At 44.9% G+C, this 21,869-nt stretch overlaps 1 protein-coding gene across 1 annotated transcript in view; it reads right to left on the reverse strand.

Annotated features, from left to right (window-relative positions):
• The window catches only part of LOC146081230 (macrophage mannose receptor 1-like), a 146,663-nt gene that overhangs the window by 112,737 nt on the left and 12,057 nt on the right, over window positions 1-21,869 (reverse strand). Inside the window, exons 3-4 of the mRNA XM_083189335.1 lie at window positions 19,523-19,696; window positions 1,521-1,682 (exon numbers count right to left, since the gene is read on the reverse strand). Coding sequence (XP_083045461.1) covers window positions 1,521-1,682; window positions 19,523-19,696 — 336 coding nt within the window. The remainder of the gene's footprint in view (window positions 1-1,520; window positions 1,683-19,522; window positions 19,697-21,869) is intronic.

The following is a 21,869-nucleotide window of genomic DNA, read 5'->3' on the forward strand; positions in this document are numbered from 1 at the left end:
TGTGGGTGGGTGGCCCCCTCTGCTGGGGTTGGAGAGGAAACCATACTGGGATCTCCAGCTCCATCCACAGAGCTCCCATCCCCCGGACCCCCACAACCCCACTGCAAGATCATGAGCTGAGACAGCCACCAGGAGGGAAGCGGAGGCCCCACACAGAGGTCTGCATCTATCCCGCGACCCCGGCGTCCAGGCTCCCTGTGACCATCAGTGGTAGAGGTGAGGGGAAGCTACGGGAGACAGCGTGGCATAGATCTCAGCCCAGGGAGGGCCCAACTCCAGCCCCAGGCCTCACTGACTCTGCCCAGGCCTCAGTGACTCTCTCTTCCCACCCCCCACCAACTCTAGCCCAGGCCTCAATGTCTAGCCCCAGGCCTCAGTGACTCTCCCCCCCCCCCCCCCCCCACCCCCACCGCCACCCACCCACCCGCTACCCACAGCTCTCCCTACAGGGAGATGCAAGATGGCGCCGCAATGGCTGCCTAGGAACTGTGCACTCAGCCATATGCATCCCGTGTCCTCTATTGTGATAACTGTACTGTCTCTGTTACAATTGTGCAGTCTTTGCTCACTGTTACCTCATACTGTTACCCACCTGGCTGCTGCAACGACCAGTGGTGCCGCTGATGGCTGCCTAGGTGCTGTGCAGCTTGGCGGGAATGTGTTCCCTGTGCGATAACTGTACTGTCCCTGCTTATATTGTTCCCACCTGGCTGCTGCAACGACCAGTGGTGCCGCTGATGGCTGTCTAGGCACCACGCAGCTCGGCTGGCATGTTCCCCCCACATGTAATGTCTCAATGTAACTTATGTAATGTCACCCCCCTTCATCCCTGCTTGATGCTGCACTGAAATCCACAAAAAAATTCCTAGTGTGCGCAAGCACACATGGCCAATAAAGTTGATTCTAATCTATTCTATTCTATTAACTTCTGCAAAAAGCAAGCACTACACATGTTGTCTTTACCATGAACTGTATTGATTATGTATGTGCAAATTTTCATAATTACTACATTATAAAAGTAACTAATTGATCTATTTGCAGTTTCGTTATCATTTAAATGACCTTCCAAATCCATAATAAATTTACGTATATCATCTGTTTGGCATACCTGCCAAATCTCCCTTAATGTCAGGGAGGCTCCCTAAAATATAAATGCTCTCCCTAATTCCTATGGAGTCTAACAAACTCCCTTACACCAGCTAGAGGGCGTTAAACTATACATATAAAGTAAATAAATATAACAGCAATAAAATCATATGATAAGATCTCTACTGTGCCAACAAGTCAATTCCCCTAGGATCCCCCAAGATGTGGATTTGTAAAGACTGATATATCAGTGATGTTCCAAAAAATACCATCTCACCAAAAGTCGCCCCACAAGACGAAGGCCCAATAACCAATCATTAAAAATGGCAGTATTTTTTTATATGTATAAAAAAAATCATAAAAATAGCTAATACCATAAAGATGGGGACAACGAAAAAATGTTGAAAAGATAAGATGACCCCACCCAATCTCACCTGAGATGTACGTCTGCTCGTGCAGCTCAGTTATACTTAGTAACTCAGCATCTTGTTGCTGGCAGCTTCTCCGCGCCTGGTACCAGTTGATGGCCGAATCCGCCATAATCTGATAATTCACCCCGGTAACGGAATCTGTTGTCCACCAATTGTTAGCGATAGCTGAGAGAAAAGAATAGGTTTTAGGAAGACTTTGATGGATACTAGAGTTAGGATTACAAATAGAAGCATACATTCCCTGTGAGCTGCTGGAACAGCATGGACAAGAAGTGACAGGGGGCATCCCAACTGCCCCTCCCCCACCACGGGTCACTGCTGCCTGCAGGTTGGACAGTGTCCAAAAGAACAGGACTGTTCTGCAGAAATCAGTTGGGAGGTATGCAGAGAGCATCAATACAGGATAAATAAAAATTCTGTTGAAGGGAAATTACAGTAAGTGAAAATTATTAAAAAAAATACATAACGCACTTGAGTCCTACTAAAGAAAGAGCACTATATAAAATTATTATAATTAGTAGTAGTAGTATTATATTATTATTAATAAAAACAAACCACTAACAGCTTAAAGCAGGGGTTCCCAAACTTTTTTGAATCATGGCACCCTAGAGTTTCAGAATATTTTTCGGGCACCCCTAGGCCAAAGTTTGTTACCAAGAATAAAAATAAATAAATAAGTTGTGCTTAAATGTCATCCTTAGGTCCAGTTATGTGGTGAGGAACACAATTCACTTCTGTTTCCCCACAAATTTTATAATTGGCAGCCCCAAGCACTGATTTTGCCTGTTTCATTGTCCATAAATTATTTGAATTGGGTCTGAACCAACAACCTGAGGCACCCCTGCAAGTGCTCCGAGGCACCCCAGGGAGCCTAGGCGCACAGTTTGGGAACCACTGGCTTAAAGACTTATTTTTAAAAAAGCGATTACTCTAATGTAGCAATGATATAAATGCTACTCAAAACTTCAAACAAAAAGTTGGTAAATAAAACATAAATGCATCTTCAGATGCCCATACACGGTTCGATTTACGGGTGCAATGGGATGCGCTCTCCTGGGCACATCTTATCGTACAGTACATAAAGTATGTGCCGCCCGTGCTTTTATAACTAGATTGCAGTTCAAAACACCCAGGGCGAAAAATATAATGGGTTGCGTGTTTTTTTTTTCACGATTTTTTTCGGAAAATCCGCCGTTTTCGGCCATTTTCCAAAAATCGCATATTTTATAGGGTGCGATTCACGGCAAAAAAACCCGCACTTTTTGTCGCAAATTCTCATCTAATTACGTATGCGAATTAACTGCAAAAAATGCGATTTTTAAAGGTGCGATTTGGTGCGATATTTTTACTCACAAAAAAATCGCACCCTATTACATTTCGCCCTCTATCTCTGTCAGTGGATGGAAAGGAAGACTTTGTGACACATGAAATGATTTTTGTGCTGCCTATTGTTCACTGTGATCCTTTTCCTCCGATGTGCAGGAGAGGAAAAAGGAAGCAAATCGCTCTGTAACCAGCGTGTAGTGAGCTGGGCTTAAACTGGCAGGTCACTTCCTCTTCTGTATTAAAAGCATCCTTTAAATGTAACGGCCTTTCAACAGAATGGGAAAGTTGTCTTTTCTATACATAGAGGTTTTATTTTTTCAGACATTTCGTATGTTTATGTTTCCTTTGGCAAAGAGACAGATTATGCTAGCCATGCCATCCATCGGTCAGAGGCGATGACTAACGCTGGGCATACACGTGCAGATACACATGTCAGACTGACAAGCATTTTATCTGACAGCCTGAAACACAACCAATATCATGGACAGAGCTTCCACCAGAGATTGTGGGGCCCCGGGACTGACCAAATAGACAGGGCCCTGCCCCCAAAAGATTCTGCCACATCGCTCCACCCCTATGTGACTTCATATGTGGAGCATTTTGGACCAATATGTAGGGAAGAATATGATGTATGAAGAAGTCCTCCCTGTGCATCATTCCGCTGTTGTTGCTCAGCCTTGTGCAGCTTTCGAGGCATAATCGGTTATAGGAGCCAGGGGTGGGCCCGCTTCTCTGTCTCGGCCCCGGGACTCCAGTCACCACAGCCCCCCCTGATGGCAGCCCTGATCATGGCCATACACCTGGCGGGATGCTCTAAATGAAGAATGCAGTAAAACCACCGTTATCTGGGTTTTTAACGCATTTTCATATGCTCTAAAGCTCCTCCTTAGGGGCAGCGCTGCAGAGGGATTTGCCAGCTTTTGCTGGCGATATTCTGTAGAAGCCTATGGGCTTCTCTCCGCAGCGCTGTGTGAAGGAACCATCATGGATGCCACCACGCATGCCCCTGCCGCCAGGCCGTCACTCTGTGCCTGCCCAGACCCGGAAGTCCAGGGACGGTGCAGCATCACAAAGGACAGCTCTTACTGCAAGAGCTGCCCTTTGTGTTACTGATGGCATATGTTAGTGCGTATGCAACTATTATGGATGCGGTAGCTGGCCTACTGCAACAACTGCCCGCATACTTAAGATCGGAACACGGCTGTTGGGATTCCGGTGCCGGTATCCCCGCTGATGTTGGGATTCCGGTGCCGATATTTTGACTGCCGGCACCTTAACTGCATCCCTTTTGGGAGTGATGGCGTAAACCCAAGACATTATTTTAGAATATGATTTTCTGTATAAAATTCCCAGCCTGTATATTCTAAAAATAGAGTACATACTGTGTGTTTAGTTGAAAACATTAAACTGTTGATGATCAGAGAAAAATATTTCTAATAATAAAAAAAATTAAGATAATGAAGGTAGGGAACTCATTTGTGGGCACATAACATTGATGGGCTCAGATTCTGAGGTTAACACAAATTTTGTCTCGAGCGTAATGAGGATTTACCAGAAAGATTATAACAAAAACAGAATTTGCTGACAGAAAGGAAATGTCCCTGAGTGATAATGAGCTGCAGCTTTTGTTGACAGAAACATTAGCAAAGGTTAACGACCGGAGCAGATGTTTGATGTTATGCTGGCGATCTGCATTATTTTGCTTAAAATAACATACAAATGTGCCAACACATGGTAACCTCCCCCATCCCCCCTTCCTCACTTTCTCTTAGAACTATACTATTTTAGGAGTAATTACATAATTTATGGGATAGAATTATTTTCTTTTATTGATGCTGTATGGTTTAGTGACTGCTATATTTGTTATTCCTGAATACCACCTGTGTATGCTCACACAAATACTTCAATCTACATCAGTTATTCGTGAAATAATGTAAAGCAGTACTACCTGGTCAATTAACAGAAACCATCCGATAAACTGGATTCTCTCAGCAAAGTCAATGCTAGTGCACATAATTAGGTTGTATATTGATCCAAAAACAAGCCACCCTCGCCGCAGAAACCCCTCGCCGTCGGCATTGAATACCGCCCGCATAAGAAAGTTTGCACAGGTTTGAATTAAATTAATGTTATTGGTATAAAGCAGTGGTAGCCAACCCTAGCCCTCGAGAGCTACCAACAGTTCACATTTTCCAGACAACCTAGCTGCTGCATAGCTGCACTCATTAATCACTGACACATTTTAAAAGATACACAGATGGAGCTAATTAGCTCACTTGCGATTCTGTGAGGAGACCTGCAAAACATGCACTGTTGGTAGCTCTCGAGGACTAGGGTTGGCTACCCCAGGTATAAAGTAATAAACCAATGTGTTGGCATATATCAAGAAACAATGAAGTTGCCTTTGATTGGTGGTGATCTAAAGATTTTTTTGTAATTTAATACAATACAGAAAGAGGCAAAAATATAAGGACAAAAAAATGCCTCTTTGGAAGCACTTTTACTTCATATTTGTATATATATTAGTCTTTTAAAATAACTTTTAATGATACAGGTTGAGTATCCCTTATCCAAAATGGTCGGGTACAGAAAAATTTTGGATAACAGATTAATCTGTATTTTGGAATATTTTTATATTTGAATTAGCAATGATGTAGCTAGGTGCCATGGTGCCCGGAGCAAGGGCATGTTTCACTCACCCTTCCCCCCCCCCCCCCCAATTTGTAGTAGGCGGGGCTCTTGCACGGCAAAAATGGGGCATGGCCTAACATTATACCACGCACCGGAATGATCATTGCACATTTTAGCGAACTTTATTGAAATTCTATAAGGAAAAGGAAAATAATGACTGGGTGGGAGGAGGGTGAGGCCTACTGTTGTGGGTAATATGTAACGCTAGTCTGACAACACAAGGTTATTTGTAAATAGCAAGATATTTAGCAAGCACAACAAAGATGTGGCCATTAGAAGTTAGAATACAGAACACTACACATATATAACAAAGGGCATGTGTCACATTTTCTAAGCCTGAGTGTGGAGTAAGAGAGAGCATCTCTGACCTGCAGCAAGTGAGCTGATCATCTCCCTGGTCCTGGTTCCAGACATGGTGGCAGCCATGCAGGCTCTGTAGAGGGCAGTACCATGGTCCCAGCCCTGGTGGAATCAACTGCACCCAGCTGCTGCGTGTGAGTGTGATGCGGCCGGGTCCCAGAGCAGCTGCTGTGCTGCGTGTCAAGTGAGGAGCGGGAAGCACTGGCGCAGTAGTGATCGGTGGAGTGGGCGCAGGCATGCTGGGGGATCAGGCGCAGGGGGAGCGGGTGTGCTGGGCTAGCGGGCGCATCGGGGGCGGGCATGCTGGGGGCGGGCGTGCTGGGGGAGCAGGTGCATTGGGAGCGGGCGTGCTGGGGGAGCGGGCGAGCAGAGCAGGGGAGGCGGCGCCCTAGCTACGCCCCTGTGAATTAGATATCTTGAGGTATCTTGCATTTATGTTGTATAAGCACATCAAACACATGAAATACACACAAATATATTTTCTTTGTACATGAAACAAGGTTTTAAAACATGAAACGTTTGTGTACTATCTCAGACACTTAATTTGAATGCCAAGCAATTATGCCCATGGCACATATAGTGCCAGTTACATGTTATTTCCCCAATAGTGCCAGTTACAGATGTAGCCAGTATGTTGTTAGCAAAAAATAAAAAATAAAAGTACATTTTGGAGTCTGATTTTCGGAATAATTCGGATAACGGATATTTTGATAACTGTATCTGATATATTGTAAAATATATTTCACATGAATTGAATATAAAGAGAAATGCCGGTACACACTCTATATCAGTGGTCTCCAAGGTTTTTTTGTGGTGCGAGCTACTCGCTGCAAAATAAACCACCCGAAGAGCTACTAAAATAAAAAAATTAAAAGAAAATCTGCCTAATAACCAAATAATGCCCTTTACACATTATGACACACACTGTAATGCCCCTGACACATATGCCCCCAATAGTACAGTGCCAGATATACATATGCCCAAATAGTGCCATATACACATATGTCCCCAATAGCAACAGATACACATATGCCCCCAATAGTGCCAGATACACATATGCTCCCATGGTGCCAGGTATCCCCCACAGTGCCAGAAACAGGAATACCCCCACAGTGCCAGGTATGACCCCATGGTGCTGGGTATACCCCACAGTGACAGAAACAGGTATGCCCTACAGTGCCAGCGATGCCCCCACAGTGCCAGCATTGCCCCCACACTGCCAGGAACAAGTATGCACCACAGTGCCAGGTACTTCTCCACCGTGCCGGTTTCCCAGCAGCAGCACACTCACCATTGTTGCTGCTGCTGCCGGAGGGGGAGGACAGTCCGGTGTCCCCCTGCAATGCCGCTGTTGCTGTCTGTGTCCAGTGTGTTGCCGCCGCTGCTTCCCTTCTCAGGGAAGGAGAGCACAGCACACAGCGTGTCTCTACTTCCCTTCACTTCCTTGTGACTTGATTAGCTGCCAGCCCGCAAGCTCTGATTGGCAGACGGGCAGCCCAGTCACAGGGATGCTCAGTGAGGGGTAGGAGAGACGCACAATGCGCTCTCCTCCCCCCAGGCTCAGAGGGAGAAGGGAAGCAGCGGCAGATAATGGAGGGCCGGGTGGCTGGGCGGGCGGCAGATAATGGAGGGGTGGGCGGGTGTCAGAGTGGTCGATCCACCCGTATCCCTGGCGTGAGCTACCAGTAGCTCGCGAGTGACTGGTTGGAGACCACTGCTCTATATATAGACTGTAAGCTTACGAGCAGGGCCCTCCTACCTCTATGTCGGTTTGTTTCTACCCAGTTTTTTTAATCACTGTTTTTTCCAATTGTAAAGCGCACTGGAATCTGCTGTGCTATATAAGACACTGTAAATAAATAAATAAATAATATACTAAACCCTGCTAAATTGAGTACTATAATAACTATAATAAACACTGCAAACTAACATAGAACAAAACTAAGGTACTTAGAATAATAGTGGCCACCAACTATGACCAGGTAACCTCATCTGGTGGGTCTACACAATCCTAAAATTCAAGTCCAGAGCATGGGACCCCCCCCCCCCCCCCCAGGTCAGCACAGACCAACCATTCACAGGAATCAAACTAGTGAGAGATAGTAATTAAACTCTTAATGGTGTTACGTTAGTTAGAAGCGGGCAATGGCATCTAGACAATCAGGTAATTGACCACCCTCGGTAGAAATTGTCTAGTTAAACGGCTAAAGATAGTCGACAGCGTCAAGATCGACAGTAACGAAAGTAAGACGCAAGTGTCAGATCTACAGTATGTCGACATAGACATAAAAAACATGAAAAACTCATGTTCACCAAGTCACGTTTCTGTCAATCTAACGCTTGCGACTTTCATTACTGCTCTAGATGCTGTCAACTATATTTAGGCTTCTTACTAGACCAAGATCAAGAGTGGTCTTGGTCTAGACAATCCGCTATACCAAAACTGTATTGAGTGTATTACAAGGGGAAGAGGTACTAGTTAGGGCAGTGGTTAACATACTTACTTGAATCACGGCACCCTAGAGTATCTGTATTTTTTTCAAGGCACCCCCTAGTCCAAAAGTTTGTTATTTATAAATTAAGAAAATATATAAAATTTGGGTTTGAATTGTACACTTATGTTATTATTGGCAGCAACCAGCACTGGTTTTGACCATAAATAGTTTGTTTTGGTTCTGGACCACCAACCCAAGGCACCCCTGTTTTGCAGCACCCAAGGGTGCCTAGGCACACAGTTTGGGAACCACTGAATTAGGGTGTTAAAGGTTTTACATTGGTGGAAAAAAAAATTATGTATTAAAAAGTGGTGGGGGTCCCAGGCACTTTTTTAACGCAGATGAGGTCAACTTTCTAGCCAAAATGATGCTTAGCACCTCAATGTTGCTCTACGTTAGATTGTAAAGTTTATTCTACTTATTCTAATCAGCAGTGTTTATTATATAGCGTGTGCACTGGCATTGAATTTTTTCTTTGTTTAACCCTACTGCTCATGCCCTACCATCAATAGTCAATGTTTTTTAAACCATACAAGGTTGAGCATGCGCAGACCGACAACACTGCTCCTGTCCCTTAATGTTGTGCTATTGCAGACAATTGTGCAGTATTGATGGTAAACCCTCTTACCCATAGGCGTGCGCACAGGGGGTGCCAGGGGTGCACAGGCACCTCCTAATGACCGGCACCCCCCGCACAATTGCAGCACCTCTAATGACTGTCAGCGACAGTGCCCCCTCTCCCCCCGCTGGCTAGCAGTACCTGCGCTGGTCTGGCTGCAGTGGCTGGGCTCCTTCAGCACAAGGGTTTTTTAAAAGGCGGCGTGGCCACGGAGGTCCGTGATTAGGCCACGCCCCTGACATGTCCTGTGCTCGGGTGGAGAGTGGAGACGGACTAGTGAAGCTACAGCCTACCTAGTGAACTGTGGCAGGTTGGCTCCTGGCTGAAGCCTGCAGGTAATGTGTGCAGAGACTGGGGACAAGTGAATAAGGGTGTGTGTGACATACTGTATACTGTGAGGGAGTAGTGCGCTGTGTGTGAGAATGCAGTGAGGGAAAGTGAGGGGAACAAGGGGCCTGATTCAGGATCGTTCACTAAGTAGCAATCTTTTGCTGCTTAGCAAGTGGAACCCCTGTATAATGTGAATAGGGTCAGTTTGTGCTGTGTAATGTGAATATGGATCATTACAAACATGTGTAATGGGAACGCCCAGTAGGCGTCATGAACACGCCCCTCCAATGGTGCACCCCCTAAGGAAATGGGCTGCGCACGCCTATGCTCTTACCATTATACCAGACCATCAATGGTTGCAAACCCCTGGCATATTTATAATAGGTGCAGTATGTGCTGTGCACACTGATCCCTAAGTATGTAGGGAGCCCACACGGCACACGATAGACCCATTTCTTGTATACCTACATCTTTGGAGTCCGGAATAGAAAAAGTAGTACAGTAGTACCAAAGTAATGCTACAGAAATCACCTGGAAAATGGTGCATTTACTATTTTCCTGGTGATTTGTGCGCAGTAGAGAGATAGCCAGTAATATGTCCATTGCAACATTTTCCCAGAGATCTCATGCGCATTAGAGTCTGGGTCCTCTAGTGCTCAGACTCTACATAGTTACATAGTAGGTGAGGCTGAATAAAGACTTGCGTCCATCTAGTTCAACCTATGTTTATAGTAGCTTATCCCTTGTTTTATAGTATGTTCTGATATTTTTAAAACAGATTATGTTACTTATTCGTACCCATGGATGTTTTTAACCAATAAATGTTTATCCAACCTTATTTTAAACGTATTTTTAGTGTCTGCCGAAACCACTTCTCCAAAAAGAGAGTTCCAAAGTTTGACTGCTCTGACTGTAAAGAAATGTTTTCTTCTAGATGAACAAAATCTTTTTTCTTCTAATCTAGACTCATGCCTTCGTGTCCTAGATTCCTTTCTAGTACAAAAAAGGGTGTTTTACAGTTCCTTACATTGGCCCCTAATATATTTATACATGTTGAGCATTTCACCCCTTAAACGTCTCTTCTCTAGTGTAAATAGTCCCAAATTGTTTAATCTTTCCTCGTAGCTTAAATTCTCCATTCCCCTAATAAGCTTTGTTGCTCTTCTTTGGATTTTTTCTAATTCTATGATGTCCTTTTTATAGTGTGGGGCCCAGAACTGCACTGTGTATTCGAGGTGCAGTCTAACCAATGATTTGTACAGAAGCATAATTACTATTGAGGCCATAGTTTCCATGCCCCTTTTAATACATGCAAGAATTTTTTTGGCCTTTTTTGTTGCTCTAGAGCACTACTGGTAGAGAGGAGGGGCTCCGAACCGAGGAGGCTGCACACTGGCCCCACAAACATCCTTACTATATGGTACATTCAGGGGCGAATTTAGGGGTTAGGCCGCCCCTAGGCACAACATTTTTGAGTCCCCCCCCCTATTTTAATGTAATCATATATGTATATACATTGTTATTTATATATTTCATTAAAATGTAACTGTAGCCCACCTTAATATTTTTTTATGCACTCTGGACTGCTCACTGTAAGGAGGACCCGGAGGGAGGGAGGCACTTATTAGTACAGTGATTAGCACAGTGTCTCCGTCAGTCTCTATCCGGCTCACACACTGTGACTGACTGAGCGCAGGGAGGATCTGCGTGCCACTCAGCTCAGCTGCTGGATACACAGCAGCCAATAGACTGTGTGTGTGTAGAGTAGCCAATGGGCGGGAGCCGGCAACAGTGAGTCTGAGCCATTTCCGGACGCGCAGGGGGGGCGTCGGACCCAGCCACTAAGCGGTGATGTAATGTGCATGGCACAGTGGGTGGGCAGTGGCGGGTGACGAGCGGCGCTGCCACCGACATATGATAATTCATGTCTGCGGCGGCGGTGCTCGTCACTCACCGCTGCCCACCCGCTGTACCATGCTGCTATTTAAGAGAATGTCAGCCTGCCTGCCGGCCTTAATTGGTGCCACCCTGAGGCCGGTGCCTCGCGGGCCTAGGCACAAATCCGGCCCTGGGTACATTCCATAACAGATTATAATATGACAGAGTTATAGATGACGCATGCTTTATTCTATCTTATATTGTTCTTTGCCAGGTTGACCTTGGTTGTGAGTTAACCTGCTTATTGTGATCCCATTCTTTCAGACCTGTTGCATTATTTAGCCAGTTTAAAATTGTGTAACCATTTCCATTAGAGATATAACACTGCAAAGGCTGGACTGGAAGAAGTTATAATAGACTGGAAATCTGCTAATACACAAACATACAGTATGTTAATCAGCACACATTTTAGCTTTGTAGTTCCATTTTGGAAATGTATCCTCAAACTAATTTCTCGGGTCCGCTCCAAACTTATAAAAAAAAAAAAAAAAAGACTCGTAAATCTAATATTTGACCTAGTTGCAGAAAGGTCTACAGACTACGGAAAAGAAACATTGTTTTTGTTCAATCTGTGTAATGGAAAGGACCATTCATGAAAAGGTGAGGGTGTCCTTGCCTGAATCCTCTATTGGAAAACTGGAATGAAACCTTGTATGGATTTACATAGTGTTTTGCTTTGGTTGTTCCTGCATTGTGCTAGTTCCTGACTGCAGGTGATAAGTGATTGCAGGGACAGTGCTAGATCCGAGCTCAAGTTGATTGATGATTATAGGCACTGTGCTACTTCTATGTAGGTTATTGGTGAGAACGCAGCATGTTTTCAGGGGCGTCTGTTGTAGACAGCATCACTTCAGATCTGGTTCATTGGGTATATTTACAAGGTAGTGGCTGGGTGCAGTGGGAGCTAGTCCCTCTTCACTCTCCTGTGTGGAGCTGCTCAGAGCAGTGTCTACGGGACCCCCTTCCGTCCTCCCCACAAAGTGACTCCATACAGAATCTCCCCCTTCCCTCCCCCCAATGAAGATGCTCTGTGCAGTGACTGCAGGACCCTCTTCCTTTCCTCCCCATTGAGTGGCTCCATGAAGTGGGTCCCCTTTCCCTTCCTCCCCATGAAGTGGCTCTGTGCAGAGGGTCCCATTCCCTCCCCTTCCCAACAAAGCAGCTCCTTGCAGCGGGTTCCTCTCCCCCTTCCCAACTTGGCCTTCTCCTAGGTAGTAAGATACGGACCCCAAACCCACACAGTGGGAAGCACTACCATTTGAAATAAAAGTAACAAAGTGCTAAAGGGTGCAGGGGAATGTGTGCTGCCCCCCACCCTCCACCCACAATAGCAGCTGCATCCCCTGCACCCATTAAAGTTACTACTATGTGACGTAATGTGAATAAGGGGCTATACTGTGTGGCATAAAGTGTGCAGATTGTAAGCTCCTTGGAGCAGGGCCCCCTTCTCTCCTGTTCTCATAGCCATCTTCTCTCACACTTGAATTACAGTCCTTTACCTACTCAATGGTCACCTAACCTGCATCTTGTCTCGCTCATAGCTGCTCATCTATCCCTACGGCTTCCGCTTCCCTCTTCTAATAGTACACAGATTTTGTCTTTACTTACCTTACATCCCAGCTGTATTGTGTATTGAGATTTGTGGTGCTATTTGTTAGATGTTCCATTTTTTGTTTTGGTTACTGTTGTGATGTTTTGTTTACCGTGTATTGTTCTAATCTGTGCCTTATGTAAGGTGCTGCAAATCACTTGTTGCAAATTATAAATAAAATGTAATTATAGTACATTGTGGTATAATGTAAATAATAGCCTCTATTGCGTTGTATAATACGTAGAACAATGTCACTAACAGCACCATGTCAGCTGCAGCATCACCGACATGCACCATTTAGGGGTACAGAGGGGGCCGTACTCAGCAGTGTTCTTACAACAGGCCATGTCACCCCCATTTTGAAGGTGTGATGGGCCAGGGATCTGCGCTGTTGGACACAGACTTCCTGGACCGGGTGTCTGGAACCAACGGCCATCCTTTGTATGTTTCAGGCATGCCAGTGCCTACTACCATTGTAAATTGTGACCAGTGGTCACTATAGTGATCTGAGATTGCATCTTCAGATGCAGCACTTGGATCCTCGCTATTGCAAAAAGGAGGCATCTATCTTCTACAGATGCCTTCTGCTGCAATAGAATTTTATTTACATGGAATTGCACAGCTGATTTACAGTATAAGCAAAGTAGGTACTTGTATATTTTGGCGGCGCCCGATTTGAGCATCGCGCGATGAACGCGTCGCATCGCATGCCATGCACCCGATGGCATGCGATGCGACGCGATTTTGACCCCCTATGCGATGAAAAATCGTATAAGCACCCTAAAGGGTGCTTTTGAGCACCCTAATGGGTGCTTCACAGGTATCCGCTACGCTCGCCACGCTTCGGGCTCGGTGGCTCGCTGCGCTCGCCACACTAATCTATTCTCAACTCGACGCCGACGTGGATAGTGGGGGTATGAAAAGGTCGTAGGACGCGTACCGCCGCCCCTCGCGGGCTCGCTGCGCTCGCCACGCTTCGGGTTCACGTTTATAGTGGGGGGGTGGCGTGGGGGTGCATTTAACATTGTAAGCACCCATTAGGGTGCTTAACATTGTATAAGCACCCATTAGGGTGCTTATACAATGTTTAATCGCATCGCATCGTATGGCATTGAATGAGAATTGTATGCCATCGCACACTTTTCAATGAAATCGTGTCGCATCGCATACCATCGCATGCGTTATGGTATGCGATGCGATGGGCGCCGCCAAAATACACAAGTACCACAAAGTACTTACTTTCCAAGTGAAGGATCACTGTGCACATAAAACTTCACATAAACAAAAGGCCACCAACTGTTCTCCTATGCATTCTGATCCCCAAACCATCCCTCTCTTTTCCCATGGTGTCTGCTTCCCCAAGTGTTTGCTAAAAGCTAATACAGATGTGTCCTTTCATACTATTAATACAACAAGCGAGTGATCCCGAAGGCGCTGTCTCTTTCAGCATTTGTCCCACTTTCAGGGATAACTCCTTAGCTTGATATTTTGATCTCAAGGAAAAGAGGAAAGAACAGAAGGTCCATTAACCAAAATACTCTCTTCAACTCCAGCCGACACTCACCTCAAATAAATTAGTTGCGTTCATATAAAGGTATCTTTGTTATTTTGTCAATGGATTAAAGTCTGTATTCTCCTCCTCTCACAATGCCCAAAGTACACTATATTCGTACTAGCCTGGGGTCTGATCCCTGTGTGCACATAAAGGTTTCTTTTATATTTGGTCACTTCATCACATGAGCTACTCTGACCTGGGATCTAATCCCTATGTTCATGTAAAGGTTTCTTTTAGGTCTAGTCACCCTTTACAATCAATGCTGACTCCAATGGTTCCACATACAAAATGTATTCTTTTAAAACATATCCATAAAAAAATCCAAGCAGAATAAACATACAGGTGGAGATTCACAGGAGGATCATTACAACAGATGGTTCATTCCCTCTCACCCAGGCGGAGTTAAAACGGCAACCAAATGTTCCCAATGATAGGGGTAAATATCCATCCATCCTGTAGAAAACATCCTCTCCTCAACGACGCGTTTCAGACAGATGTTCTTCCTTAGGGTGTTTCTTACTATTACTTCAGTTGCGCCAAATAACCTCTCTTGGGGCACCAAGTCTTGGGCTACTCAGCTTCTTTACATTAATAGAACTTCTCAGCAGGTGGGCCAAGCTGTTCTGATGCCTAAGAGAGCGATTCTGACCTGATCGCTCATGTCTGAATTCGCCCCCGGTCCCGATGTAGCAAGTTTGATCATGCGCAAACCCTGGGAGCGAACACCTTCAATGAGTTTCACGCTTGCCCGGACATTCGCTCAATAGTGGGCGGGAAGGCAGGGGCGGACGCAGGGGAAAACCCAGCATTTTATGGGCATGCCCACAAAAACACTTGGCATACCCCTGCAAACGCAGACATGCCCATGAATCCTCGGGGCGGGCGGAAGATGTCACTAGATGTCAGTGCCTGTCTCCAATTCTTCAGATAGCCGGCATCTGAAAAGTAAATATAGACTTGCAGATGTATTGGGATTCATCTTTGCAGGTGATGGCGATGGCGTCGCCATCGCCATCACCTGCATCCCCGCCATCTGTATGCTGGAAGGGGACGCGCGCACGAGGTGCGCGCGCGTCCCCTTCCTACGGTGCTGCCCTCGGTCGCCCGGTGCCCACACCGGGCGACCGCACCCCCCCGCAGCCTCCTCGGGTCCCCCCCAGCACTATCGAGCGGGAGACGGACAGTATTGCGTCCGCCTCGCCGCCCCGCCGCCCAGATACTGAGACGCGCGTGCGTGGGGGACGCACGCGCGTCTCAGTCAGATGGAGCGCCGTGTTGCTGGCGGAACGCCAGCAGCATGCTGCTGGCGGTTCGCCAGCAAAGATAAAACCGGCCCCATCTATACTTTTCAGAGCAAGGCTAGAGATATCATTCGATGGCGAGTGACTGCAATGTGAGTGGATGTGAGTGGACGTATAAGCGTACACATCCACTCACATGTTAGTGTGGGGATTCGGTCTCGTGGGGTGGCGTTTGCCTGCTAGCTAGGCAAATATACACAGCCTAGCAAGCAGGTCTGAATCAGGCCATAAGTGACATCTGATTTTAAAATCTTCTCATCCCTTCTGGACACAATAATGAACATATACTAATGGATTGTATTCAGTTTAATGTTTCTATTAAGCATTAGTACATCTACCATCATGGTTTGCTATTACAGGTTGAGTATCCCTTATCCAAAATATCCCTTATCCATTGTTCCAGAATGTAACATGGGACATCTGTAACTGGCACTACTGGGACATCTCTAACTGGCACTACTGGGACATCTCTAACTGGCACTACTGGGACATCTGTAACTGGTACTACTGGGGACATCTGTAACTGGCACTACTGGGGGGACATCTATAACTGGCACTACTGGGACATCTATAACTGGCACTACTGAGGACATTTGTAACTGGCACTACTGGGACATCTGTAACTGGTAGTACTGGGTACATCTGAAACTGGCACTACCGAGGACATACTACTGGGGACATCTGTAACTGGCTTTACTGAGGACATTTTTAACTGGCACTACTGGGACATCTGTAACTGGTACTACTGGGGACATCTGTACCTGGCACTACTGAGGACATTTGTAAGTGGCACTACTGGGGACATCTGTAACTGAAACTATTGGGGGCATCTGCAACTGGCACTACTGAGGACATTTGTAACTGGCACTACTGGGGACATCTGTAACTGGTACTACTGGGTACATCTGTAACTGGCACTACTGAGGACATGTGTAACTGGCACTACTGGGGACATCTGTAACTGACACGACTGGGGATATCTGTAACTGGCACGACTGGGGATATCTGTAACTGGCACTACTGGGGACATGATATGTCATTGGCACTTCTGGGACATCGGTAACTGGCACTACTGGGGGCATCTGCAACTGGCACTACTGTGGACATTTGTAACTGGCACTACTGGGAATATCTGTAACTGGCACTACTGGGGACATGATATGTAATTGGGACATCTGTAACTGGCACTGCTGGGGATGTGATATGTAACTGGCACTACTGGGACATCTGTGATTGGCACTACCAGGGACATCTGTAACTGGCACTACTGAGGAGATTTGTAACTGGCACCACTGGGGACATCTGTAACTGGTACTACTGGGAACATCTGTAACTGGTACGGCTGGGGATATCTGTAACTGGCACTACTGGGGACATGATATGTAATTGGTACTACTGGGACATCTTTAACTGGCAATGCTGGGGGAATCTGTAACTGGCACTGCTGGGGGAATCTGTAACTGGCACTACTGGGGGTCTCTGTAACTGGCACTACTGGGGACATTTGTAACTGGCACTACTGGGGACATCTGTAACTGGCACTACTGGGGACATGATATGTAATTGATACTACTGGGACATCTGTAACTGGCACTGCTGGTGGCATCTGTAACTGGCACTACTGGGGGTATACTGTTTATAAATTTCAGCTGCAGCTTGTGTGTGTACACAACAGCTGACCTTTGAAAAAGCCCCCCTGTTTGGGGCGAAACGCGTTACAGAGATAGCCCCAGCATGTGACACCATGGATCCCCTTGCGGAACATTAATCTGCCTCGCCTGATACAACAGAAAGAAGGGGCAATTACACCTGTGACTGACCACCGAACCGCCTCCATTGCAAGACATATCCAGCGGCTTTTGAGAACTCCAAAGCACGTACGGGCAGCCCAGCATCAGTGAGAGAGGCGCTGCCGCTTACCATCTACAGCGGCGTGGGCCGGGAGGGTAAGAGCAGGGACCAGACACCAACATCTCCAGGTACGCTCCCCCCCCCACCCCCTGTGTACCTGTACCAGAGGGACACTCAAACATACACCATCGGCCGGAGTATCAGCGCACGGAGGCGCAGGTGAGAGATGCGGCCACCATGCGTCCACACACATTCATTTAAATCATACTTCTCAAAACAGCGATACAGCCAATATATCAGCTGCAAAAGGAGTCTGTGATTCAGTCAGCAAAGACTTTATTTTATCTGAATGCCAATAACTTTAAGGAAATTTATTATCCAAGGTGCACATTTATTATTTTAAAGTAGAATACATTACAGTACCTTGCATGAAAAACATTTTTGTTGTGTATATCATTTAAACTGTATTTTGTGTGTAGTTGGCCACCTAAAAACGTTTGTACTAAGTTTATTTAATAAACCTGATGATACATAATTGATCATTACAAAAATAATTCCTTTGTGAAAGTGTGTTTTTCCATTGTGCCTGAAATAGAAAAATAACGCAGCCTTCCGATCTTCTTTTCTTGGATCTGCCACAAGTAACATAGTAACATAGTAATTAAGGTTGAAAAAAGACGTTTGTCCATCAAGTTCAACCTATTTGACTTGTGGCTATTGACTTGAGTCAATCTATAGGATTCCCTTAGTGGCCAAAAATGCATCCAGCTGTAAACACTCCCACCGGTAAGGAGTTCCAGAATCTTACTGCTCTAATGGTAAGGAATCCTCTTCTTAATTCAGTACAGAATAAAGGCCTGATAGTGAACAAATCATCTCCCAGTTCCATATTATTCCCAATCCTGTATTTAAACATACTAAACATACTAATCCTATCACCTCTCAACTTCCGTTCTCCAGTGAAAACATATTTTTATTCTAGTGATTCGAGACCTTTTACTAGTTTAGTCGCCCTTCTCTGTACCAATTAATTTATGTCCTTTTTAAGGTGCGGTGCCAAGAACTGAACACAGTATTCCAAGTGTAGTCTCTCCAGTGCCTTGTGAAGAGGCACTATCACACTGGCATCCCTTGAATCCATTCCCCTTTCAAATTCAATGCATGCCAGTGTTCTGTTTGCTTTTCCTGCTGCACTTGAGCAGTGAGCACTATTACCCAATTTTTTATCTATGATTACCCCCAAGTCCTTATCTACAGCAGAATTACCTATAATAACTCAATTTAGCCTATAAGTAGCTTGTTCATTTTTGTTCCCATAATGAATTACTTTACATTTATCAACGTTAAACTACATTTTCCACCTTTCCGCTCACCTTTCCAGTTTAATTAAGTCATTTTGTAGTTTATCCACATTCTCTCCTGAGTTAATTTCCTTATTCAATTTCGTGTCATCTGCAAATATTGCAATTTTACTCACTATGTCACTTTCCATATCATTAATCAATATATTAAATAAGGTGGGTCCCAATATTGGAATGTATGCCATTTACCACCACTCTCTGTCCCCGATTGTGCAACCAGTTTTTAATCCAAATGCAAAGTTTATCTCCTAACCCTAAATTACCTAGTTTTATTAATAACCTTTTATGAGGCACCATGTCAAAAGCTTTAGCGAAATTAAGAAGTATTACATCAACATATTTCCGTAAGTTCAGCCCCCTACTGACTTTCAGAAGCTAATTAAATTAGTCTGATATGATCTATTTTTGACAAACCCATGCTCAGCCTTACTTATTACTTTCTCCTGTTCTAAGAAATTTTGGATACTATCTCTTATTATACCTTCTAATATTTTCCGCACAATGGATGTAAGGCTGACCGGTCTAATTTTCAGATGGCCCTGAAGTTCCCCACTTGGTATGAATCTGTGGATAAAGCTTACACTCACCTTTAGAAGGACAGAATCCATATAACTTGTCTTTGTCATAGTCTGCAGTAGTAGAGCACCAAAGCCTTCCATCAGACCTCCCAGCAGCCGTGCAGTCCGCATACCATTTAGAATCAAACTTGAAGGGGAACACGCAGGGCTGACCATTAGCATTTCCCTTTAGAGTGTAAAATTCTGTAGAATAGAATATTACATTTTATTCTTATTATTTCAGGAGCTGGGCATTTTTAATCATTAAACACATAAGGGGAAATTTATTAAGATGGGAGTTCTATTTCACAGGGAATGTTGCTATAGGCAACCAGTCAGAATTGACTTCTTATTTATTAACAGTTTCTTATATAGCGCAGCATATTCTGTTGCGCTTTACAATAGGAGACAGTGATACAACAAACTGGGTGTTTACAGACGGTCAAAAGTATGAGGGCCCTGCTCGCAAGCTATTTATTTAGCACCTTCTAGAAGATAATAAATAGGGTACTTGTGTATTATCACGGCGCCCATCGGGTCGCATCGTATACCACCAATTAAGGTATACGATGGGACCCGATGGGCTCCGATTTCAGTGTTTTAAGAGCCGACTATACAATTTTTATATTGCGTTGCATCGCATGCCATTATAATGGCATGCGATGCGATGCAACGCGATCATACCCGATTTGCCATTGTACAGCCACCCTGATGGCTGATTCCTATGTTAAATGCACCCCCAGACCCGATTTTTAATTCTACACCCACCCTGATGGCTGATTCCTATGTTAAATGCACCCCCAGACCCGATTTTTAATTCTACACCCACCCTGATGGGTGATTACTATGTAAAATGCCCCCCAAATTGTTAACGCCACCCCACTATCAAAGCAAACCCGAAGCGAGTCACCAAGCCCGAAGTGTGGCGAGGGGAAGCGGATTACATGTGAAGTAATCATGTGAAGCAATCTACATGTGAAGTAATCACCACGCTTCGGGCTTGGTGGATCGCTACGCTCGCCACGCTATATAAAATCAACTCCACGCCGACGTGGATAGTGGGGGTATGAAAAGGTCGGAGAACGGCTACCGCCGATAGTGAGGTGGAGTTAACAATTGGGGGTGCATTTAACATAGTAATCACCCATCAGGGTGGGTGTACAATTAAAAATCGGGTCTGGGGGTGCATTTAACATAGGAATCATCCATCAGGGTGGCTGTACAATTTAAAATCGGGTCTAATCGCGTCGCATCGTTTCGCATGCGATATGATCGTATGCGATGCAATACGACCGATTTTTGGTCGTACAATGCCCTACGATGGAAATCGTGGGCGCTGTGATAATACACAAGTACCATAAATAGTATCTGATTGCTTGCCCATAGCAACATCCCATCTGATATAGAACTCCCATCTTTGCAATTTCCACCATAGAACTGGTCAAAAACAGAAAGTAACTGTATCTGGAATATAAAGTCTGAATCTGAACACTCCATTTACACCATAATGTTTGCGTAGATTGGAAAACAAAGACATGCTGAGTGTACACCAGATTTGCCCTCAAAATAAACCCTCTTAAAGACTCAACTTTGCTTTGTTGATACGAGTAGCAGGCAACATTTACAGTATACACCAGATAATGTCAATGAATGCTTGTGTAGGAGATACCTGGAGGTAGGGTGCTACAAAGTTATATGACCCACCAATGATAAGGGTAACCAAGCTATACTTGCCCTTCAATGGAAGAAAATTGATTTCTAAAACATATTTATAAAAAAAATCGTTCGATACAAATGTCATCAGTCAATAAGATGACCCTTTATGGTCGTCACACATTGGGGGTTAGTCTGGTTCACTCCTTCTGGCAACTTCCTTCTCAAATGGACAAAACCATGTGCACTGCAGGTGGGGTAGATGTTACTTGTGCAGAGAGAATTAGATCTGGGTGGGGTTTTTCTTCAGTATTTACCCTGCACAGAAACAAAATAACTCACCCAAATCTAATTCTCTCTGCACATTTTACATCTGCCCCCCTGCAGTGCACATGGTTTTGTCCATTTAAGAAGGTGTGAACCAGAATAATCCCCATTGTTCTATAGTCTGCATTGTCAAAAAGTCTATATGTAAAAGATCTACAGGTACGAAAGGTCCACAGGCTCAAATGTTCCCCATGGCAATGGCTGACAGAGTACATATGGCTGACACATTTTTTATATTTTTTGAAAAACAAAATTCTACTTTTTCATATTGAACTTTACCATCCATATGGTCTATGGACCACGATTTGCAACAGTAACCTGCCCGAAACATGGAGAGCGCAGAGAGACATGCAAAGGGATGCGGAACACTAATTGGGATCACATGTAGTTAAACATA

The sequence above is a fragment of the Crinia signifera genome, chromosome 5, assembly GCF_055691185.1.
Source record: "Crinia signifera chromosome 5, ASM5569118v1, whole genome shotgun sequence".
In the NCBI taxonomy this organism is placed as follows: domain Eukaryota; kingdom Metazoa; phylum Chordata; class Amphibia; order Anura; family Myobatrachidae; genus Crinia; species Crinia signifera.